A 21,476-nucleotide genomic window follows, 5' to 3' on the forward strand; every position below is an offset into this window, starting at 1 on the left:
ATATTATGTTCTGATTATTTAAAAGGCCTACACTGAGATGGCTCAGTATTTAACAGCAATTATGCTTGCAGAGGACCTGGGCCCAGCAGCTCTATGGTGGCGTATAACTAACTGTTAACTCAGGTTCCGGGGGATCCTCTGTAGGCACCTGCAGTCATGTGCACATACCAGTATCCAGACACACACACCTACACATAATTAAAAATAATAAAGAAGGCTGGGTGATGATGGCTCACGCCTTTAATCCCAGCATTCAGGAAGCAGAGGCAAGTGAATCTTTGTGAGTTCAAGGCCAGCCTGGGCTACAACACAAATCCAAGACAGCCAAGGAGAACTCTGTCTCAAAAAGCAAAAAGCAAAACAAAAAAGGCCATATGAGCTGCGCTGTACAGGTGTATAATCCAGTTATATGTCTAAGGTAGGGGTGAAATCACAGCCTGCCTGGATTATGGAGTGTGTTTGCCTCCATCTGTTTGTCTTACTTGTCCATGTTGGAAAATTGTAGCCATCATTTGAAATTCATAAAATGAGGACTAAGAGGGGATGAGGGTGGTGATGCTGGAGAGATGGCTCAGTGTTTAAGAACAGTGACTATTCTTCCAAAGGACCTGGGATCAACTCCCAGCACCTGTCACATGGTAGCTCATGACTGTCTATAACTCCAAGATCTGATACCCTCATGCCCTCCCACATATATGCAGGCAAAATATCAATGTATATAAAATAAAAATAAATAAAAATTTAAAACAACAACAGAAAGACGAGGATGAGTGTACATACCCATTGTCCCAGTACTCAGAAGCTGATGCAACAGAATCCAGAGTGCCAAAAAATACAGAAAACCAAAAAGAACTCTCTCCTGTCTCCTTCCTTTTTCCTGGTTACTGAGCTTCTGTAGAGAGGAAGAGGAAGATCTTTCCAGGTGTGCTTTTCCCCACGTGTTTAGGTCAGTAGTCCTCCTCTCTGTCTCTGCCCTTCGTCCTTATCTTTCTACACTCCATCCTCTCTCTGTTTGAGACAAGCCCGGCTAGCCTAGAACGCCTGATGTTGCCGAGGATAACCCTGGTTTCTGATCTCCTGCCTCACCTCCCCAGTGCTGGGCCAACAGGTGCTCACCACCATGCCTGGCTCTTTTGCTCCTTCTACTTCTGACCATGCTCACTTCTCAGCCCTGCCAGGAACTCCCTCAGGTCTGTGGTGCTGCATCCCGCAGCAGTGTCTCCTAGTAAATAAATTAGTAACCTGCTTCCTAAAAATAAACTCGCTGTGAGCCTCACCTTGAACGCCAGTTGCACCAGGAAGCCAGGATGCGGTGCGTTCATTATAAACTCCCTCTCAAGCATTTTTTATCGTCATAATGCGGCACATTTGCAGATCATTATTGCAGCCTAGATGAAGTGCTCTGAGCTGGGCGTGCACTCAGTGGAGGGCCTTGTGCAGCCACAGCGGTGGTTAAGCAGATGATGGAAACCAGATCTGGCTTATTTGTGTGTGTGTTTGTCTGATGCAGAGTTAGTGAATCCTCGGCAAACTGAGCCTTCAGCCAGTACAGGCCGTTCCCCAGAGAAATGTGCCCAGCAGAAACCAAAGAGACAGAGCTCAGCTTCACAAAGGTCGTCGTCCCTCCCGCCCTCCAATCGGAAAGCCAACACTCCAAGTAAGACATGTGTGTGCGCCCTGGGCTGGGGAGAGTAGCTTTTCCTATTTCACTTTGCTGTCAGTCCCAGCAGAGGATGCTGAGCATGAGGTACCAGAGAATGAAATTGCCTGAGTATACAGATGCTACAAATGTAGCCTAAGAAGCCTTCTATGCCAGGTGGAGGTCTGTCATCCCAGCTACCTGAGCCTAAGGATCAAAGTTCAAGGCCTTCCTTAACTATTGAGTTCAAGGATAGCCTGTAACATAGCAAGACTCTGTCTTAAAATAAAAAGTAAAAAGAGCTTAGGATGTAGCTCAGTGGTAGAGCCCTGGCCTAGCGTGAACAGCATCCTTAGTACCATAAGAAAAAGAAGTTGACTCAGAAAAGCCAAAAGCTCTCGAAAGGTTAGAGCGCATCTGTCACCATTAAGCACTAAATGAGATGACCCCGAGGCTGGAGAAGATGCTCCCTTCGTAGCCCGTCCTCCTCACAGTTGCAGGCTTGTTCTAAAGCCTGAGCATTGACTTTCCATGGCCTCAGTGTCCATTTTCCCACAGCTCAGGCAAGTGTGATTTCCTGTGTGCCAGCAGCAATCACTAATGCCCTGGCCTTTCTGTCTTATTTCCACTCGACTTCTAAAATCTTGAAAAACCAGTTTTGAGCCAGAGTGCTGAAACTATAGTGTGGTATGCTAACATGTCAGCAGGGGTTGCCTCTCGACGTTAGAATTATGGGTTGGTTTATTTTCACTTTGGGTCCTCTTCAAAACCATCATGTTTTGCTATGGAATTTCATTATTTTTGAATTAGGGGTAAGTCCTGCGAATATGATACAGACAAAAACCACATTTCTTCTTTGTTTTCTTCCTTAGCAAAAAGAGAGATTATGTTATCGCCCATGACTGTGGCTTATAGTCCTAAGCGGTCCCCTAAAGAAAACTTGTCCCCAGGATTTAGTCATCTACTTAGCAAAAATGAAAGCAGTCCAATTCGGTAAGCTCTGTAAAGTTGAGTTTAAAAAAAAAAAAAATTAAATTATTGGTTTAAAAAACATTTTACTGATTTATCATGTGTGTATGTGTGTGTCCACACATGTGAATGTGTGTGCCATGTCGGATGTGTGCACAACAGAGGACAACTTTTGGAAATTGGCTTTCTCTCTCCCCCATGTGGGTTTTTGGTATTGAACTCAGGGCATCAGTTTGGAGGCAGGTGCCTTTACCTACAGAGCCATCTTACCGACCTTATTGTTGGTTTTGAACCATCAGTATGGCTCTAGCTTTTACTGATTATTCAGTTATCAGAGGACTCTGTGGCTTTATGTCATTTATGTGAATATCATATGAAAGTCAAGTATTATAATGTGAAAATAGTTTTCAACCATGGAAGCTTGCTACTGCTAGATCTTATATGCTGCCTCAGCACCTCACAGAGTTCACATGTAGAAGAGTTTTTCTGTGCTCCTGACAAGGTGTGTGATTCAGGGACATTTTGGGTGCCAGACAGTGGGTGTGAGGGTGGCAGGCAAGGTGCCTGTCTCTAGATGCATGCACTTCTGAAGTAGGCCAGCCCTGAGTGATGAGCTGGAAAGGACTTTGCCTCCTGGTTCTAGACCCAATGGCCTAAGCACAGTGGGCCTCACTTTCTCCTTCTGGCGAATGGTGTCCTGCTGCATGCCCCGCCTGTCCCAGAAGCTCACATAGAGGTCAGTGATGCACCATGGCCCACGCTTACGTCTTTGCTGGGAAAACAGAACTTGGTGTCAGGAGAGCCTCATTCAGTTTCAGCTTTGAGAGCCATATGACCAGCTGTCTTTTAAAATATGTGACTGTGTGAGTTCCCGGGTGCTGGCTCAGCTCTCTAGTGAGATAGGAAAACTCACTTCACAGTTTTCTCACAAGAAACTTGCTTCATTCACTAGATTTGATATCCTTTTGGATGATTTAGATACTGTTCCTGTGTCCACGTTACAACGAACCAATCCAAGGAAACAGCTCCAGTTTCTTCTAGATGACTCGGAAGGTATCTTTTCCTAAAATTACTAGTACAGTTAGAGGCATTTGTTTGCCAAGGTTCTGGTGTCTTTACCAGGCTCTGAGGGTGGCCTCTCCCTGAGCACTCACTATGTGCTGCTGTGTTCATGGGCAGGTGGGGACGCTGAGGGGGCGGGGCTGCCGGTCATCACCAGGACGCTGCTGCTGTACAGCTCCCCATCAAGTCACTTCGTCGATAGCACTGACTGTCTTAGCATTGGGGTAATTCTCCCAAATGTGATAAATTATTCTTTTTAATCTTTTTCTTTTTTTCTTCTTTTTGGTTTTTCAAGACAGAGTTTGTCCATGTAGCCTTGGCTGTCCTGGACTCTTTGTAGACTAGGCTGGCCTGGAACTCACAGAGATCTGTCTGCCTCTACCTCCTAAGTGCTGGGATTACAGGCGTGTGCCACCGTGCCTGGCTTTTACATTTTTCTTAAACTGACTTATATTTACATAAAGTTTGCTTTAGGCCATTAAAAGAATTTGTAAAAATTGTTAAGCTGAGGGTAAACCTTTCAGAATTCCTTAGTGATAAAGCACAGACTAAATATTCTTCAGTTGGGAGTGGGGGCTCCCATCTTTTATCCTATCACTCAGATAGCTGCAGCAGGAGGATTGCTACGACTTGAAGGCCATTTTGGGTTTCTTAGTATGTTCCAGGGCAGACTGGATTATCACAGATCCTGTCTCAGGAAACCAGGAGGAGAAGAAAGAGAAGTTGCTGTGTTTTAGGCCATAGAGCAATTCCTTTCAGGAAGTGAGGTTGAGCATGGTATGTATTCATTCTATCTGAAAAAGTAATAAGACACATGAGAAATTTCTTTCTTTTCTGACAGGAAAAAAAAATTCAGAACAAACAAGTGACGACCCTGTTAACCAGAGTTCTTGTCCTGAACCCTTGCCAAATGGAGTGAAGAGAGCATCGGCAAGACAAGCCTGGGAGAAGAGTAAATCAGTTAGCCTTGAGCAGTGTAAGCCAGTGTCAGCAGCACCACAGGGTAATGATTTTGAATATACAGCAAAAATTAGGACCCTAGCTGAAACGGAGCGATTTTTTGATGAACTTACAAAAGAAAAAGACCAGGTAAAACAAACATAATATTTTTAAAAATATTTTTCTGACCCTAATGCTTATGTCTAGGGGAGAGTCAGAAGGGAATTACAGAGCTGGGCATGGTGGCACGTGCCTGTGCCTCAGCCCTTGAGAGGCTGAGGCAGGAGCATCATAAGCTACCTTGGGCTATATGGTGAGACCCTGTCTTCAATAGAAACAACAATACAAACACACAAACCCAAACCACTAACAAAAAAAGGAAAAAATAAGACTGTCCTAGTCACTGTTCTGTTGCAGTGGAGACACCATAGCCAAGGCGACTCTGTTTTGAGACACGGTTTCTTTGTGTAGCTCTGGCTGTCCTGGACTCAACTCTGTAGCCCAGAGATTTGCGTGTCTCTGCCTCCCAAGTCTGAGATTAAAGGTGTGCGCAGCCGCCACCCAGCAGGCCAAGGCAGCTGTTATAAAATAAAACATTTAGCTGAGGCTGCCTTATGGTTTGAGAGGGTTAGTCTTACAGTGTCGTCTTGGCATGGAGCATGTGACCTGCAGGCAGACATGGTGCTGGAGAAGGAGCTAAGATGTCTAGTCTAGATTTGTAGGCAGCAAGGAGAGGATTGGCATGCGCTTTTGAACCTCAAAGCGCACCCCCAGTGACACACTTCCCCCAACAAGGCCACACCTCTTAGTCCTTCTCAAGTATTGGTATTTCCTGATGACTAAGCATTTAAATATGCGAGCCTATGGGGACCGTTCGTATTCAAACACCACAAAGGGCATCGTTGTGTCAGACCTGTCCTAGGGAATGTACTGGGGGGCACCAAAACTACGTGGGAAATGTCCCTGAGCCACACTGTTGATGGAACTTAAGCCAAAATGGAGAAGAGGGTGCTCAGCTGCAGTCTTTTCTTTCCCGTCTGCTCCAGGAAGCTCACTGCCAGTAATTAGGATTCTTTTGTTTTTATTTGAATCCTTTCTCTTGTTTACAGATTGAGGCAGCACTAAGCCGAATGCCTTCTCCTGGAGGAAGAGTCACTTTACAAACCAGACTTAATCAGGTGAGACAGCTTAGCTGGGAGCTGCATTAGAGGCTGGATGCCAGCCAGTGCTCCAAGAAGAGTCTAAGGGCATGGCTCGTGTGTTAGCTCCTTTTCTAGTGCTGTGATAAAATACCACGACCAGATGCAGCTTACAGACAGAGGCATTGGTTTGGGGCTTACAGTTCCAGAGGGTTAGTCCGTGAAGGCAAAGTGAAAGGTAGGCGGCTGGAGCAGCAGCTGAGCGCTCACATCTGGAACACCAAACAGGAAGTAGAGTGTAATTTGGATGGCAGCAAGCGTTTGCAGCTTTAGACCCCTCCCCAAGGCCACACACCCTCCAGCAAGGCCACCTAACAAGGCCACGCCTCCTCTAACAAGGCCATGCCTCCTCTAACAAGGCCACGCCTCCTCTAACAAGGCCATGCCTCCTCTAACAAGGCCACGCCTCCTCTAACAAGGCCATGCCTCCTAATCCTTCTCAAATAGTTCCACCAACTGGGGGCCAAGTATTGAGATACCTGTGGGGCCATCTTATTTACAGCACCATAGCTACTAAAGCAGTAGTCTTTGACAGTTATAATTATTTCATAGCTATATGTTTGCTGTCAGGAATAAAATTACTTTTTGCCTTTAGACTTTAAGAAAATGGTGTTCTGCAGGGTAGTGGTGGCACATGCCTTTAATCTCAGCACTTGGAAGGCAGAGGCAGGTGGATCTCTGTGTGTTCCAGTCTAGCCTGGTCTACTGAGCAAGTTCCAGGACAGCCAGTGATATACAGAGCAACCCTGTCTTGAAAAACCAAAAAAAGAAAAGAAAAGAATGTTTGTGGTAGTAAATAGCATACCTTTTGTTGTTTGTTTGGTAAGGCACTGGAGACAAAACCCAGGGCCTTGGACATGCTAGGGAGCCCTGTCCTCAGCCCAACAAAATCCCTGTGAGGTAGATTTTACCTTGCTGAGTAAGTGCTGCCTCCTCGTCTGATGCTGTGTTGTCTTCCTCCCTCCCTGTCTGTCCGTGACTTTGAACCCCTTTCCATCTAGCAAGCTCCTGAAAACAGTTGTGCTTTACAGCTGGGGGGCTGCGGCTCCACACCCAGCAAGGATGGTTGGATTATGTGGGGGGTTTGCCTGCGTGCTTACATGTGCCTGGTGTCTGTGGAGGTCAGCTCAGTCCCCAGCACCCCCATGGCAGTGCCCTTAACCACTGAGCCAGCTCTCCAGCTAACAGGATTGCCTGTGAGAGCTCGTCTGGAGGTTCTGACAAGGGAACCTCAGCTACTTAGAGCTTTGGTGGAAGACTGGGCCCCCGCCACTTGGGGAAGGTTGTCCTCTTTGACTGAAGGTACAGCTTTTGAAGGGCTACATGGAGAGCAGCCAGATCACTCCATGAAATTTACCTTTAAACATTGATTTCTTTACTATTATTGTGTACATGGGTGTGCATGATGTTGGAGGGCATGCACATGCCATGACACATGTGTAGATGTCAAAGGGCAACTTTGTGCAGTTCTGTCTTTCCACTTTTTCTTAGATCCCGGGGACCAAACTCAGGCTGTGGGGGTTGAAGACCAGGAATCTTACCTGCTGAGCCCTCTCACCATCCCCTGTTCTGAAGCTTTTTATCGAATAACTTGTAAAACCCAACGTAAGAAACCAGCAATACTCTACTAGGAAACAGGGAAAGTGTGGTGAATCCTTAGTGTGTTTTATATAGTGAACATCATTGCTCTCTTCTTACAAGGCTTCTTCTGAAAGTTAGTTTCTCTTCATGAAGGTCACGTCACTAAGAAAATAAGTGGCAGCAAACAAGGAATTGAGGATGTACATAAGTGCAAAAGTAAAACTGGGCCCAGGGAAGAAAGGTTTCCAGCCTCACTCTAGACTAGCACCGTGGTCGGTACCTGTGTAGCATGCACCAGCGATAAAGACGCTCAACCTGCTCTTAACCTCACTGAAGCCGGATGGTGGCCCACTGCATATCATCTCTGCACTCAGCAGGCTTTGCCAGTCGGTCCTAAGTTGAAAGCCAGCCTAGGCTGTTAGACCTTGTCTCAAAAAGTAACACAGGGGGCCGGGCATGGTGGCACACGCCTTTAATTGAACTCTCTGTGAGTTCAAGGCCAGTGTGGTCTACACAGTGAGACCAGAACAGCCAGGGCTCTGTTACACAGAGAAACCCTGTCTCAAAAAACAAACAAAAAGTAAGACAGAAGGTGAGGATACAGCTAGGTTGATGGAGTACTTGCCTAGCATGTAAAGACCATCCCCAGCACCACACACAACTGGATATGGTAATGAACTCATAGGGTCCAGTGTTTGAGAGATAGAGGCAGGATCAGAAGGTCACTGGATGTGGTGACACAGGCCTTTAATTCCAGGAGGCAGAGGCAGGTGGATCTCTGTGAGTTCCAGGCCAGCCTGGACTACAAAGCGAATCCAGGACAGCTAAGGCTACACAGAGAGACCCTGTCTTGAAAAAAAATAAGTTCAAGGTCATCATCAACAATATATTAAACTCATGGTTAGCATGCACTACTTCGGACTTGTCTTTATTTTATTTTATTTATTTATTTTTATTTTTATCTTTGGCTTTTCAAGACAGGATTTCTCTTGTGCCTAGGCAGTCCTAGAACTCACAGAGATCCGTCTCTTTGCTTCCTGAGTGCTATGATTAAAGGTGTGTGCCGCCCCACCGCCGCCGCCGCCGCCACCACCACCACCACCACCACCACCACCACCTGGCTTTATTTTTTTAATTGTTTGTTTTTAAATTTCATGTGCGTTGATATTTTGCCTGCATGTATGTCTGTATGAGGGTGCTGGAAGTGGAACTCCTTGTAATTAGCAGAATTACAAACAGTTGTGAATTGCTCCTGGCTCCTCTGGAAGAGCAGCCAGTGCTCTTAACTGTTGAGCCATCTCTCCAGCCCTAAAACAATGGCTTGTGTTGTTTTGTTTTTCGAGATAGAGTTTCTCTGTCTAGTCTTGGCTGTCTTGGAACTCACTCTGTAGATGAGGCTAGCCGTGAACTCACAGAGATCTGCCTGCCTCTACCTACCCAGGGTGGGGTTAAAGTGTGCACCATCATGCCTGGAACCCAGCTTTACTTTTAATTGTTTAAAAAATTATTTCATGCCAGGTGGTGGTGGTGCGTGTCTTTAACCCCAGCACTTGGAATTGTTTTGCCTGCATGTATGTCTGTGCACCGCATGTGTGACCAGTGTTCAAGGAGGCCGGAAGAAGGCATCATATCCCCTGGAACTGCAGTTATAGCCAGTTATGAGCCAACATGTCGGTGCTGAGAATCAAAACCATGTCCTCTGCAAGAGCAGGAAGTGCTCTTAACTGCTGAGCCATCTCCCCATCCGCTACAGAGATTTGAGTTAGCGAAAAGAGAGAGAAAAGGGGCTGGAGAGATGGCTCAGAGGTTAAGGGCACCTCCTGCTCTTCCAAAGGTCATGAGTTCAATTCCCAGCAACCACATGGTGGCTCACAACCATCTATAATGAGATCTGGTGTTTTCTTCTGGTGCAGAGACAAATGCTGTATACATAATAAATAAATCTTTAAGAGAGAGAGAGAGAGAGAGAGAGAGAGAGATCTGCTAATATACTTTTTAAATTTCCCCCATCCCCCGCCTCCCCTTTATATATGAGTAGATTTAGTTTTTGGATCCTTTGGGACAGGTCCTAGGCTGGTCTGAATTCATCAGCTTTCTGCCTCCACTTTACTCACTCTGGGATTATAAGCATGTACCACCATGTCTGGTTATCAGGTGTTTTATTTTTCAAAGCAACTCATAGAATGTAGACAATGCAGATGCAAGTAGAAATCTTCACAGACTTTCTGGAATGCAGAATTTTGCATTTCTTTGAACCAAAGCTCTTCTTTTTTTTCTGTCTGCCAGTGATTGCAAAGACAGTATTTATAGATACTGCCAAGAGATATGTTTAAGAAATGTACTGCGGCCTTATTTATAGTGTCCAAAATTAGAAGCAACCTAAATTTCTACCGAAAGATTCCTGGTTAAACGTGTTACTTGTGAAGGAATATTGTACATTAATTTAGGAGGATGTTGTTGGAAGAGACTTTATAACATGCCAGGAGAGTTCAAAGGAAACAATTTTTGAAACGTTCCATTCTGGGTTTTTCCTTTATCAAAAGGATATGCATGAATGCAAGAGAAACAGGGAAGGAGAGGGTGGTCCTTCCCTTTGTTCATCTGTCTTCTCAGTGTTCTACAGTGAATATTCAACACTTTAAAAAAAATTGTTAAACTTAAAAATTGCAAGTTTTATTTCAGGATACCATTTGACTCAGTACAGAATAAATTATCTAGAATGGTAAATACATATTCCAGGTATCATTATGTGCACTTCTTCATCATTAATTGTGAAATCTTCTTTCTTGGAGTTTCTGCAAATTTTTTAAGGGAGAAGCTTTTGTCAGTTTATTTGGAATATGTGTATGTACCTACAGCTGCGTCCAGTGTGCACACTTCTCTGGTGACCCATGGAGAGCTCCTTTAGGCTCTGCACATAATGCTCTCAGGTTGTCACCCACCTTGTGCCTGTGCTGCTGTACAGAATTCCTACATGGCTACCATGCCAAGCAGACAGGGAATACTTAAAGTTCCCTGCTTATTTAGAAGGGCCGAGAAGCCAGTTCACTGTTCAGTTTAAGAAAAATCATGGTTGGTGTGGTGGAAAAATCATGGTCGGGCGTGGTGGTGCACGCCCTTAATCCCAGCACTCAGGAGGCAGAGACCGGTAGATTGCTGTAAATTTAAGGTCAACCTGGTTTACAAAGCGAGTCCAGGACAGCCCAAATCTACACAGAGAAACCCTGTCTCAGAAAAAAAAAAAAAAAAAAGAAGAAGAAGAAGAAGAAGAAGAAAAAAATCATGTCAATAAGATGATTTGTGTAGAAAGCAAAATCTAACGTGTTGATGTGTGTTCTTGCTCTCAACCTGGAGCTGTGTGGGTGGCAGTTAACTGTAGACCCAGAGGGCTTGATGTGGAGTCTCACGACACCTTTCCCTTGTACCTAGGAGGCCTTGGAAGATCGCTTGGAAAGGATCAATCGTGAACTGGGTTCAGTTCGAATGACACTCAAGAAGTTTCATGTTTTGCGAAGCTCTGCAAATCTTTGATATTGGTAGCCATTAAATTTGAGACGTTTTTATTTGCACTAATGTACAATTATGCACTTGGAAAAGGCAAGCTCTTTTGTACTGTTTATAAGCCTTCAAACAGTAGTTTTACAATCATGCTATTCTTACACTTGCTATTTTATACTTAAAATGGCCACATATTTTCAAGATATTTTTGTTATGCTCAGGAACCTCTTGTATATTTTACTATTTAAAAAGCATTATTTTTAAATAGCATATGTCTTGGATTTCTATCAACAATAAGGAAATGGAAACAGGAGAGGCAACCTGTTTCTAAAGAAGTAGTGTTATCCTTTTACAATGAACTTTGCACACCAATTTTATAAACTTGTTCTACATTGTAAGTATAATTCATTTTTTAAAATAAATGCTTAACAGCTTCATAAGGATAGACTAACATGCTGAATATTTAAAAAATTATAGTATAGTTTGCATTTAGTTCTGTAGAAGTTTTTAAGAAATGGTAACACAATTCCTACATAAAAATATGCCTTGTAGTGAATATAGTAGAATAATTGGGCCAGAAAAATGGCTCAGCAGGTAAAGTGCTTGCTGCCGAGCCAGTTTGAGTTCCATTACCCACACGTTAGAAAGAGAGAGAAACGACTCCCGCAAGTAGTCCCCTGACTTCTACACATCCACCGCGGCGCATTCATACCCTTTCCCACCCCAGTAAGTAAGTACATTTTTAAAAATTAGTAATTGACTGTTGGAGAGTTGAAAAACTGCATACATATAACCTATTTTCCTAAAGTATTTTGTGAGGAAAGAGAAGGATCAGAGCTGGAGATTTCTGTCCGTTGCCAGGAGCTGAGTTGTGTCACACCCCGGACAGCTTCCATTAGCATAAAGCTCAGCTCCCAAAGTCATCGTGGGGACATTTTTACCCTCTTAACTTCACCTGACCCACCACTCTACCCTTGCCAAAAAGAACCGTAGCTGCTGTAATAACTGCCGCTCTGCTCAGAGCAGTGTTCTCTGCCTGATAACAGAGGATGGATCCAGATAGAGCCTGGTGCCTTTGCCAGGGCCTGGCTGCGGACTGGAGCTGCTACCTGGGTGGCGTTCCCTAGCTCTATCTAAGCGCTGTGTGGGCAGGAGAAGCTGCTCTGATCTAGGAGCAGCCAGTATCCTGCTTGTGTTGGGACTGTTGGTGCTGTCTGGGCTGCTCACCCACTTCTGTTCTGGTGACCAGTCCGAACCCAGCACCCACATATTTGTCCTCAGAATCTGCAGACAGACTCATCTGAGCTCTCGTTGATTGCTGAGGCCAGTGCTCAGGTTTTGGTTTTGATTTGCCTCCGAGTTCTTTCTCCTTATGTAGCTTTTCCTGTGTAGTTACAGTGAGCCAAGACACCGGGCAATTCCATTATCATGTGTGTCTCAGCATGCTTTCAGGTGGTGTTTGAGCATTTTTTCACCAAAGCTTCACCTGGCCATAGGCCTGGGCCCTGTTTTACTTGTGGGAACTCTCAGGCAAGAGGGGACCCCTGCGAATGGGACTGAACCTTTGAGTTCATCTTCAGGAGCCAGTTGAAGACTTAATCAGGATTTCTTATCATTAGAAGCAAGTGCCTTTATTCTTTGAATTTTCTTTTAGCCTTTTAAAAATTATTTTACAGTTTAAAAAATAAAAAAAGTTCATTTTAAACAAGCTCCTGTACAGCCTGTGTCTAGAGCTTATACATGGATAGTCTATTTTTTTTTTAAATATGACCTTGTCCCTGTATGTGGCATACAGACTTAATAAGCTGGGGCTGTAATAGCACGGTGGTGAGAGCGCTTGCCTCGCATGTGAGGGCACAGGTTCTGCCCCAGCACCAACAAACAAGACTACTTGAAGACTCGAACAATGTTTTTACAGATCTCATTGTTCCCTCCTTTTATTGTACAGTCTACTACACTCAAGAAGAAGGAAATTGCCACTTCAGATGAGGTGGTGGCTTTATCTTGCCAAGGAGTTATCTTCTTAGGTGCCTATAATTGGCTTATTCCAAAAAAGGCATTAAGCGCCATCAAAACATCTTCTGTGCTTCTCAGAAAGCATATGCTTGGGTTTTGAAGTGTGTAATAGATTTAAACTATCAATTACTTATTTGAAAAAGAAATTTTATTCTTTTCTTCTCTTCATAGCTGTGAAGAAAGGCACCAAGGAAAATTCTTGCAGCTGCCTCTCCCCTAAGTAATGCATATCTTACCAACACTCAACTCAAAAGCAACTGAGCCTAAAAGCGGGGAGGGTAGCAGTCTTAAAGAGCATCTGTTACCTAAGAGAGGCAAACTGTTTCTGTGCTGGGATGTGCTGCAGCTAGGAAAAAAAAAAATTCCTCAGTGAGCCTGCAGCTTCTGGGAAGTGCCTTTTAAAATGTACATAGAAAGTAAACTCTCCCACTATGGAGATCTGCCCCTTCCTTCTCACAGAGCCAGTATGCAGGCGCTGCACAAGAAGGCTCCATGCAAAGCATTAGCACTAAAGCTCCAAAGCACTGCTGCTGGGAAGGGAGCCTTGGAGCCAGCCAGACCCAGGTCACCTCCTGGCTCAACCCTGCTTTCCTCAGTTCAAGACCAAATGGTAGGAAATTTCCTTTCAGTACAGATAGGCCAGTGCATTTGTTATTGTGTGCACCAAAAAGCATTTTCCAGATTCATCAGTTACTGCGACTTCAGTTTTGAGATAGTGATTTTTTTAAATTGTTGATTGATTGATTTTTATTTTATGTGCATTGGTGCTTTGCCTTCATATATGTCTGTGTGAGGGTGTCAGATCCCCTGCAGTTGGAGTTACAGGCAGCTGTGAGATGCAGTATGGGTGCTGGGAATTGAACCTGGGTCCTCTGGAAGAGCACGCAGTGCTCTAACCACTGAGCTATTTTTCCAGTTCCATGGTTCTTTACAAAAGGCATACTAGGGCCTTGCACAGGTAGACAACGCTACCACTGAGCTATATTCCCAATTTTAAAGTTGAAGATTTTTATCCCAGTCACTACATTGGGTTCTCTTTTGTATTAGGTGGTCTGTGTTGTCTTTGCTCTTTGATAAAATCAAGGGTTTTCTGGATTTTAAATGAATTTCCTTGGTATGTTACTTATTTATTGGTTGACTAAAAAAATGTAAAAAGTGAGCCCATAAAATGTAAATTCAGGAAGTATTTTGATTTTTTAATAGATGAATGGGATTTATTGAGTATAAATATTGGCTTTTAAAATTATAGTTTATTGTTAGTTTATCCAAAGTAACTTTTCCTTCAAATGTTCCGTGATTATGCCTCTAAAGATGATGGACCGCCTGGAAGAGGTGTTAGACTTACATGGATTTATAACCATCAAGAGACTGTTTCAACCTAGAAAAGCCAGGTGCTTGGTCAAATGCTGCTTGTCTTTTGAACTCTGCACCCAAATACATAGTAACACCAGACATTTTATAATAATCTTTAAGTTTCACCTGTCTCAAGAACAGTTTTCACAAAAAAAAAAAAAGAACAGTTTCACTAATTCTAAATGAGCCCCTTCGTGCTGCACGTCTTTGAGATCCTTAAAGATGTAAGTGACAGGTAGAGACCTTTAGCAGTCATAAGCTAAATCATTCTTCCATGGGTCATGCATACTTTTGGATGTTGCAAGCCTGATTAAACCCCTGGCATTGCACAGATTATGCCAGAAATTATTTCCTTCCCTGTCAAGGAGCAATATGGAAGTTTAATGCCTTGTTAAACTAGTCCAGTGCTCTTAGGACCTCACTAAACGCCTCTCCCCATGTGACGTGCCCCATATCTCACTAGAGACCTCAGATACATGAGGAATCAAGCCATAACTGCATTCGCTGAACATTACCTACCTTCACTATGACCACAGATCTCAAACTCTGTTTTCCTTACACTGTATACCTTCACTGGAACAGTGACCCACAATGTGAAAAACAGTTGCTTCTTCATACACTGCTGCTGATGGTCAGACAAGTGCTGGTTGTGGTTGTTTTTTAAAGTCTTTGTCAAATACTGAAGTGATGAAGTTAGCTGTAAGCTCCGTGAGAGCAGGGACCATATCATCTTCCATCCTGCATCCAGACACTCAATAATAAATATTTGTGGCTACGAGCTTTCGTGGTATCTGTGAGTTTCTTCATACTGGTTGTGAGAACTGGCTTTTAATGATGGTTTTCATGTCCCAGGAGCTGCTTGCTTTTGTTACCAGTCACAGAAATACAAAAATTAATACAGAAAGTGCTTTTCCTAGCCCTTACAATTCCTGTTCCGCTCGAAGGAGATGAATCTGGATACTCTGTCTGGGCAGTGTCCAGGGGAGCAGTGGGCTTTCTCTTTCTTGCCCATACGCTCAGCCACCGTTAGATATTATGTGTGTGTGCTGCTGCTTCTAATTCTTTTTTAAAAAGATGTATTTATGTATGTGTGTGTGTGTGTATGCATGTATGATTTATATACAGTGTTCTGCTTGCATGTAGGGCCTGCACAGGGCTCCAGATCTCATTATAAAAAGTTGTGAGCCACCATGTGGCTGCTGGGACTTGAATTCAGGACTTTTGGGAGAACAGCCAGTGCTCTGAGCCATCTCTTCAGCCCTAGCTGTGTGCTTCTTCGTTCCATGACTTCAAGTTTTTTTGTTTTGTTTGTTTTTTGAGACAGGGTCTCTGTGTTGTCCTGGCTGTCCTAGATTCACTCTGTAGACCAGGCTGACCTTGAACTCACAGTCATCTGCTTGCCTCTGCCTCCCAAGTGCTGGGATTAAAGGTGTGCACCACCACTTTAAGTTTTAATAAACAGGGCTGACCTTGTGCAACCCACAAAAAACCCTTAACCTTTTCTTAGAGGCTCACCAAGTACCCTCTTGGCCTTTTAATGAGGCAGCTGAAGCATCCAGAGGAAGCTATTTAGGACCTGATCCTGCTCTCCGGGAAGGTGGGGGACCTTAGCTGCACACCGGTAGGCGGCCACTGCTCCTTCTGCTGATGGCCAACGGGCTTGTTTTTTTCTTTTATTCTTTCTTTATTTCTTTTCTTTTCTTTAAACTTTTTCCCGCCCAGAGTCTTGTGCAGACTACTCGACGGCTTGAAGGCAAAGACCTCGGGTTTCCACAGGGACCCAGCACAGGGCCCGCCCCAGTATTCTCAGCGCCCTGTGGCTTTCGTGTGTCGTGTGGCTCCCGAGGAGTTTGATCCAAAACAAAACCCCTCGGCCTCCAGCTCCCGGGTCCTTCCCCGAGCGCGGTCGCCCCTCGGCCTCCCGCGCGCGGGCTCGGCGGCGGTGCGGGGCCAAAGTCGGAGCGGCTCTTCCGGCGCAGGCGGCGGCCGGGCTCCTCAGCGACTGCGCCCCCGCGGCTCCCCCGCGCGGCCTGAGGAGGCGCCGCCCGCCGCCGCCGCCGCCTCCACTGAGGGAATGCGAGCCCGGCCGGCGCGCGCGGGAGGCAGCGGCCGCTGAGGCGCGTTGGGGGCACGGCGGCGCCACGGCTCAGAGCGCTCCAGCCGGCCCGGCCCCGCGTCCCCGCAGCCCGGCGCTCACCGAGGCCACAGCGGCCGGCGGCCCGAGCCCCGTGCCAGCACGTGCGCCGCCGCCGACGGCCCGGAGCATGCCCGCCGCCGTCCGGACGCTCGCGCGGGGCCAGCTGGCGGCGGGGGCGCGCGGGGCCACGGGGTGCAGCCGGCCGGGCCGGGGCCGTGGGGCCCGCGCTGCCCGGGACGCGGCGTGAGGCGGCGGCCGAGGAGCCCAGAGCGCGGGTGAGTGAGCGGGAGAGCAGGCGGGCGGACGGCGGCCCTTCCGGGGGAGCCCGCAGTGCCGGGCAACCGTGCGCGCGGCCTGCTGCCCTGCTGTCGGGCCCTGGGGGGGGACGCCGCGTGGGAGAACCGTGGGAGGCGCCGCACCCACCCGCCCCGGGTATCGCTTCGTGACCACCCCCTTCCTAGTCGTACTATTAATGCTGATTTCCTACATTCCTCGGTTGTGGAGGACCCCCCCTCCCTCCCTCCCCTGGTGACAAGTGTCACAGCAGGTCAAGGAGCAGGTGTGTTTGCAGGGCAGGCGTTGACCCAGGAGACCGGCTACTCTCTCGGGCTGGCAGCAAGTGCGGGGCAGAGCGGTGGTCTGGGTTTCCCCTGCATCCATCCATACAGCAGGACATCCCTGCGGTCCTGCCGGGCTGAGTGGGCACTGGGGCCTAAGGATGGGGTGTGGTCCCTCTCCATCCCAAAGCTCCCATTCCTGATGTCCTGAGAGATGCTAAATTCTTAAGATGCGTGGGGCGACCTCCTCTTCCACTCACCCCACATTCCTTCCTAGCAGTGGAAAAGACCGATGGGGAGCTTGCCAGAAGGAAACTTAATGTTCCCTTCCCTCAGTGTATACTAACTACCATCTCTCCCCAACCTAAATGTTCATCCCAAGTAAAAATTCTGTATAAATGCCATGTCAAGGCAAGGCCTCTAGCTTTGTCCCTACCCCCACCCCTGAACCCCCAAACTAGTCTTTCTGCTTCTGCCTTGAAATTACTCCCTTATTCTCTTTATCTCTGAACTCTGAGGTAGGCCTACCTGCCTCCCAAGTCTGGATCCTTCAGAAGAGTGGACATCCTTTGGCCACTGTCAGTTCCTACCTCTGCCCCATCTCAGAGTCACCCCCAACTGATAGGGTAGCCCCTCCCTCAGGTAATAAATGTGCCTCTTCATTTGTATGGCAGCCACCACCCAGGCCCGGGCTCATCTTTCTGCTCTGAACCCCTCCAACCCCCCCCCCCCAGCACTTTTATCTGTGTTGCTCTTATCACTGCCTGCCTTCTAGATACTTCTGTGTCTAGCGTAGTTACTCCGCTGGCTTCAGTGCTCCCAGGTGGTGTTTGCTTCTCTGCTGGCCTCCCACCCTGGGCAGCCCCACTGCTCCGGCAGAATTCCTTCTGACACTTGCTTCCTTGACCGTTGCTTATCTGGTTCCTAGACTGCTGTGGTCAATTTTTTTTTTCCTTCCCTCTGCTTTCCTGTGAAGAAACTGTTTTTTGGGATTGGAGTAGATGCCCAGACCACTCCCACTGCAGAGAAACACAGTGACTTGGACGGGCTGCTCTTGGACGGAGTGACTTTGCCAAATGACTGGGACAGCACATTCCCTGCTGTGGAGATGACCACGGCCTGGCTGTCAGTCCTCCAGGTGGTGAATGTGGCGTGCGAAGCTAGCTCTCTTCCCTTCCTTGCCTTCCACGCCTGTGAATACCACCAAGAGGCTCCTGGTAGAGCATGGGTGGGCATACAGGAGTCCAGAGGTCTGGGTTCCGTGTTTGCCTCTCCCTGAACTTGCTGTGTGAGTTAAACAGTTGAATGGCTTTACTTGTTCTTGGGTGTCTCCTATGGAATCAAAAATTCCCTACTCATGCCCGGGCGTGGTGGCACACACCTTTAATCCCAGCACCTGGGAAGCAGAGGCAGGTGGATGGCTGTGAGTGCGAGGCCAGCCTGGTCTACAAAGCGACTCCAGGACAGCCAGAACTATCACACAGAGAAACGTTGTCTTGAAAAACAAAACCAACCAAAGAAACAAACAAAAACCCTCTATTTATTTACCCCTATTTCTCTGAGCTGTCTCCCCTCTGGACGCCTCATTCCTGACGCTCTAACCTCCAGCCCTCTACTTTCCCCTGAGCTTTTCCAAGCCCCTGTGTGCCTTTTCACCTCTTCCCTGCAGGACACTGAGCTCATCCCTGGCCTTGGCTGGAGGTGGTTCCCTTCCCTCCGCCTTTGAGCTGGCCTAATCTGAGTTACCACAATGAAACGAAGACTTCTGTTTCCACATGCCTCCCTGCTAGACTGTCCCAGATGGTCAGGGCTAAATCCTGTTCCTCTGTCCCCCAGTGAGTCACACCCAGTAGGCACTTGGGAAGACATTGTCTAGACGACAAGAGAGAGCCCTCCATTGTTATAGCTCTTATAGCTCGGATAGGGCCCCTTCCCTCTCACACCGCCTTCCTCCCTTCCCAGAGGCCGGGCCATACTACAGGCAGATTTCCTAAACAGCCCATCCTGTTGAGGCTTCCCAGCTGAATCTTTAAGAAGAGCCCAGGAAGATGTATGTGCAGTTATTTGTAGAGATTAGCAGAGGGGAGCATCTGTTGCTTCAAGATTGCTACCTTGTTGCTTTGGGAAGAGCCCAGGTACCACATAGCCCTGCTTGGGAGGGCAAGGGTAGGCTCCTAGGCAGGGCCGTTTGCCACTGGGCAGGAGAGGCTGATGTTGATGACCATCTGGTCCCAAGCAAGGGACTAGATCTCAGCTTTGCACACAGTGATCCCGGAACTGATTAATAGGACCAGCCCTGCTTCTAGGCCCCCAATAGGTAGGTGGTCTTTGCACAGCTTCTCTTCAGGTCATGTGGTTAATGGTTATTAACCCTTTGCTGGCTATCCAGGGAAGTTTTTTAATAGAGCCAGGATAGATTCTCTTCTGATTAGTTCTAAAACCCAATCATAGGCCTTACCTACCCGTTGACAGCTTCTTACAGGGTTTCACGTGAAAAGTAATATTTGCCATTCATTTTTAAATGTGTATGTAAGTTATCCTCTGGGTGTTTTGCCTGCATGCATATCTGTGCACCATATGCATCCTCATGTCCACAGAGGCCAGAAGAGGGCGTTGGCTCCCCTGGAACTGAAAGTGACAGAGGGCTGTAGCTTGTGGATTAGAACTTGTTTGTGCCAGCTTGTGAACTGCCTTGTGGGTGCTGGGAATCGAACTGAGGTCCCCTGGAAGAGAAGCAAGCGCCTTAACCACCGCGCCATCTCTCTGGTCTCTGTGGGGTTTTTGTTTGCTTGTTTAGAATTTAGGGACAGGCACACTTCGTCTTCCCTGGGAAAACCAGGCTGCTTTTTCTGTGGTAAGAAGAAGGAAAGAGGGAAGTCAGCAGTCCTGCGTTGGCCTCAAAATCCTCTTGCCCCAGCCTACGGAATGCTGGGATTTGAGGTCTAAGCTGTCACACCTGCATCATCTATGTTCTGTGCGAGTCATTGTGGTAAGTCTCCCTAAAACAGTGGACTGATGTGAGCTGAATATGACAAGGAACATCTCACCTAATACTTACGCCGACTCCTCCTGTGGCTAGAAGAAAGTCTCCAGTCATGACTTCTCAGAAGCGTTATAGTTGAAGAATTTTTTTTTAAAGAGACAAAAGTTTTATTTTGGCTTATAGCTTTGAGGATTCATTCCATTCTAGTAGTAAAGGTATGGGGGCATGGAGAGGTCCCATCACGGGTGGGCCAGGGAACAGGCAGAGTGGCAGTTAGGCAGAATTTTGATCAGTCTCAGCAATGATAAAGACATATATGTATAGGGTTTTGTTTAAACTCTGTGCAAGTTACCCTGACCGCACCAGAGGAGGATTTCTGGGCCAGAGAGTGGGAGATTGCTCTGAAACCCGATGGGGGAGGCTGGCGAAAATCTCACGTGACAGTGCCGGAGGAACTGTTAGGGATGAGAGGCAGGGATATCCCACACTGCCAGCTTGGAGCCAAGGTCCCTGTTGGCCAAGGAGTCCTCTTGTACCTTTGAGTCAGGTGGCAGCGTCGGCACTTACTGCTCTGCTCTGGGCTGTAATGAATAGGAACTGGCTTCCGTAGGCCCAGCCCAGCAAACGATGTGACAGACCTCTCCTAAACCTTTATGGTGTGGACACAAAGAGCTGTGTGTGAGGAGGAACGAGGCTGGCGTTCGCTGAAATTAGTCATATCCACAATTGCCCTTGCCAGAGGATAAAAATGGAAGTTAACCAGCAGGCAAAGATCTGGTAACAGACACCAAAACCCCAAGCCACACACAACCTTGGGGAAATGACACATTGACGAATTAGCACCACAGCACCTGCTCCTGGCTGAAGTCCTGCCTGCTCCGCACAGCTTCCCCTGGAGTGACCTCACTCTGCCGCCCTGCCTCTCTATCATGGAGAGCCAGCAAGGACTCATGGGTGGGGTACAGCAGGGGAGACGCGGAGGCTGATTCTGAATTCAGGACCCAAGCTGGTAGCTCTCACTTCTTCCTCTTGACTGTACCGACCACCTGCAGGCATGGGAGCAGCTGGCCCTGCAGCGTGAATACCACTGTACGAGTGAAATCCACCATGCTTTGTGGTTACCTGGACAGCTGAGGTGGCCTATTCAAAGTACTTTTGTTGCCCAAAGTCGCAATGGACACTGGACCGGGGGACACTGAGCCTTTGCCTGGGAGAATGAAGGGTTGGGTTCCTGGGAGCCTCTGTCCATGACATTTTCATCAGCTAATCGACACGTTGCCCAGTTTGATGTGCATATTTCTGTGAGAAGACATCTTGCTTAAAGTACATCACCTGATCACTGACATTCAGCTCACCAGTTCAGGCCTGAAGGGAGCTCATCTGACACACTTTCTTTTTTTTTTTGCATGTCATAACCTGTGCTCAGGGACGCCAGACACCGCCTCAGCATGGTGCCGGGGGCATTTTAAACAACAAAATCAACACAACTCACAGACATGCAAAAAAAAAAGAAGAAAAAAAAAACCGTGGCACTAAACCAGCT

At 47.0% G+C, this 21,476-nt stretch overlaps 2 protein-coding genes across 14 annotated transcripts in view; both read left to right on the top strand.

The window, feature by feature from the left end:
- The window catches only part of MPHOSPH9 (M-phase phosphoprotein 9), a 72,303-nt gene extending 57,269 nt beyond the window's left edge, over window positions 1–15,034 (top strand). For 2 of the 4 annotated variants that reach the window (XM_084762016.1, XM_084762017.1), the window contains exons 18-23: window positions 1,511–1,657; window positions 2,512–2,632; window positions 3,561–3,661; window positions 4,512–4,759; window positions 5,719–5,787; window positions 10,819–15,034. In XM_084762016.1, the coding sequence (XP_084618142.1) occupies window positions 1,511–1,657; window positions 2,512–2,632; window positions 3,561–3,661; window positions 4,512–4,759; window positions 5,719–5,787; window positions 10,819–10,920 (788 nt within the window). In that variant the 3' untranslated portion in view covers window positions 10,921–15,034. Of the gene's footprint in view, window positions 1–1,510; window positions 1,658–2,511; window positions 2,633–3,560; window positions 3,663–4,511; window positions 4,760–5,718; window positions 5,788–10,818 lie in introns of those variants that run through there. The other 2 variants (XR_014775457.1, XM_084762018.1) reach the window with 2 other exon arrangements.
- Window positions 15,035–16,538: 1,504 nt separating this feature from the next.
- PITPNM2 (phosphatidylinositol transfer protein membrane associated 2) overlaps window positions 16,539–21,476 on the top strand; it is a 131,232-nt gene continuing 126,294 nt past the window's right edge. For 9 of the 10 annotated variants that reach the window (XM_084762003.1, XM_084761999.1, XM_084762009.1 and 6 more), the window contains exon 1: window positions 16,539–16,668. The gene's annotated coding sequence lies outside the window, so the exon portion shown is untranslated. The remainder of the gene's footprint in view (window positions 16,669–21,476) is intronic. The other variant, XM_084762006.1, reaches the window with a different exon arrangement.

This window comes from Acomys minous (assembly GCF_964271855.1).
Source record: "Acomys minous genome assembly, chromosome: 16".
Taxonomy (NCBI): domain Eukaryota; kingdom Metazoa; phylum Chordata; class Mammalia; order Rodentia; family Muridae; genus Acomys; species Acomys minous.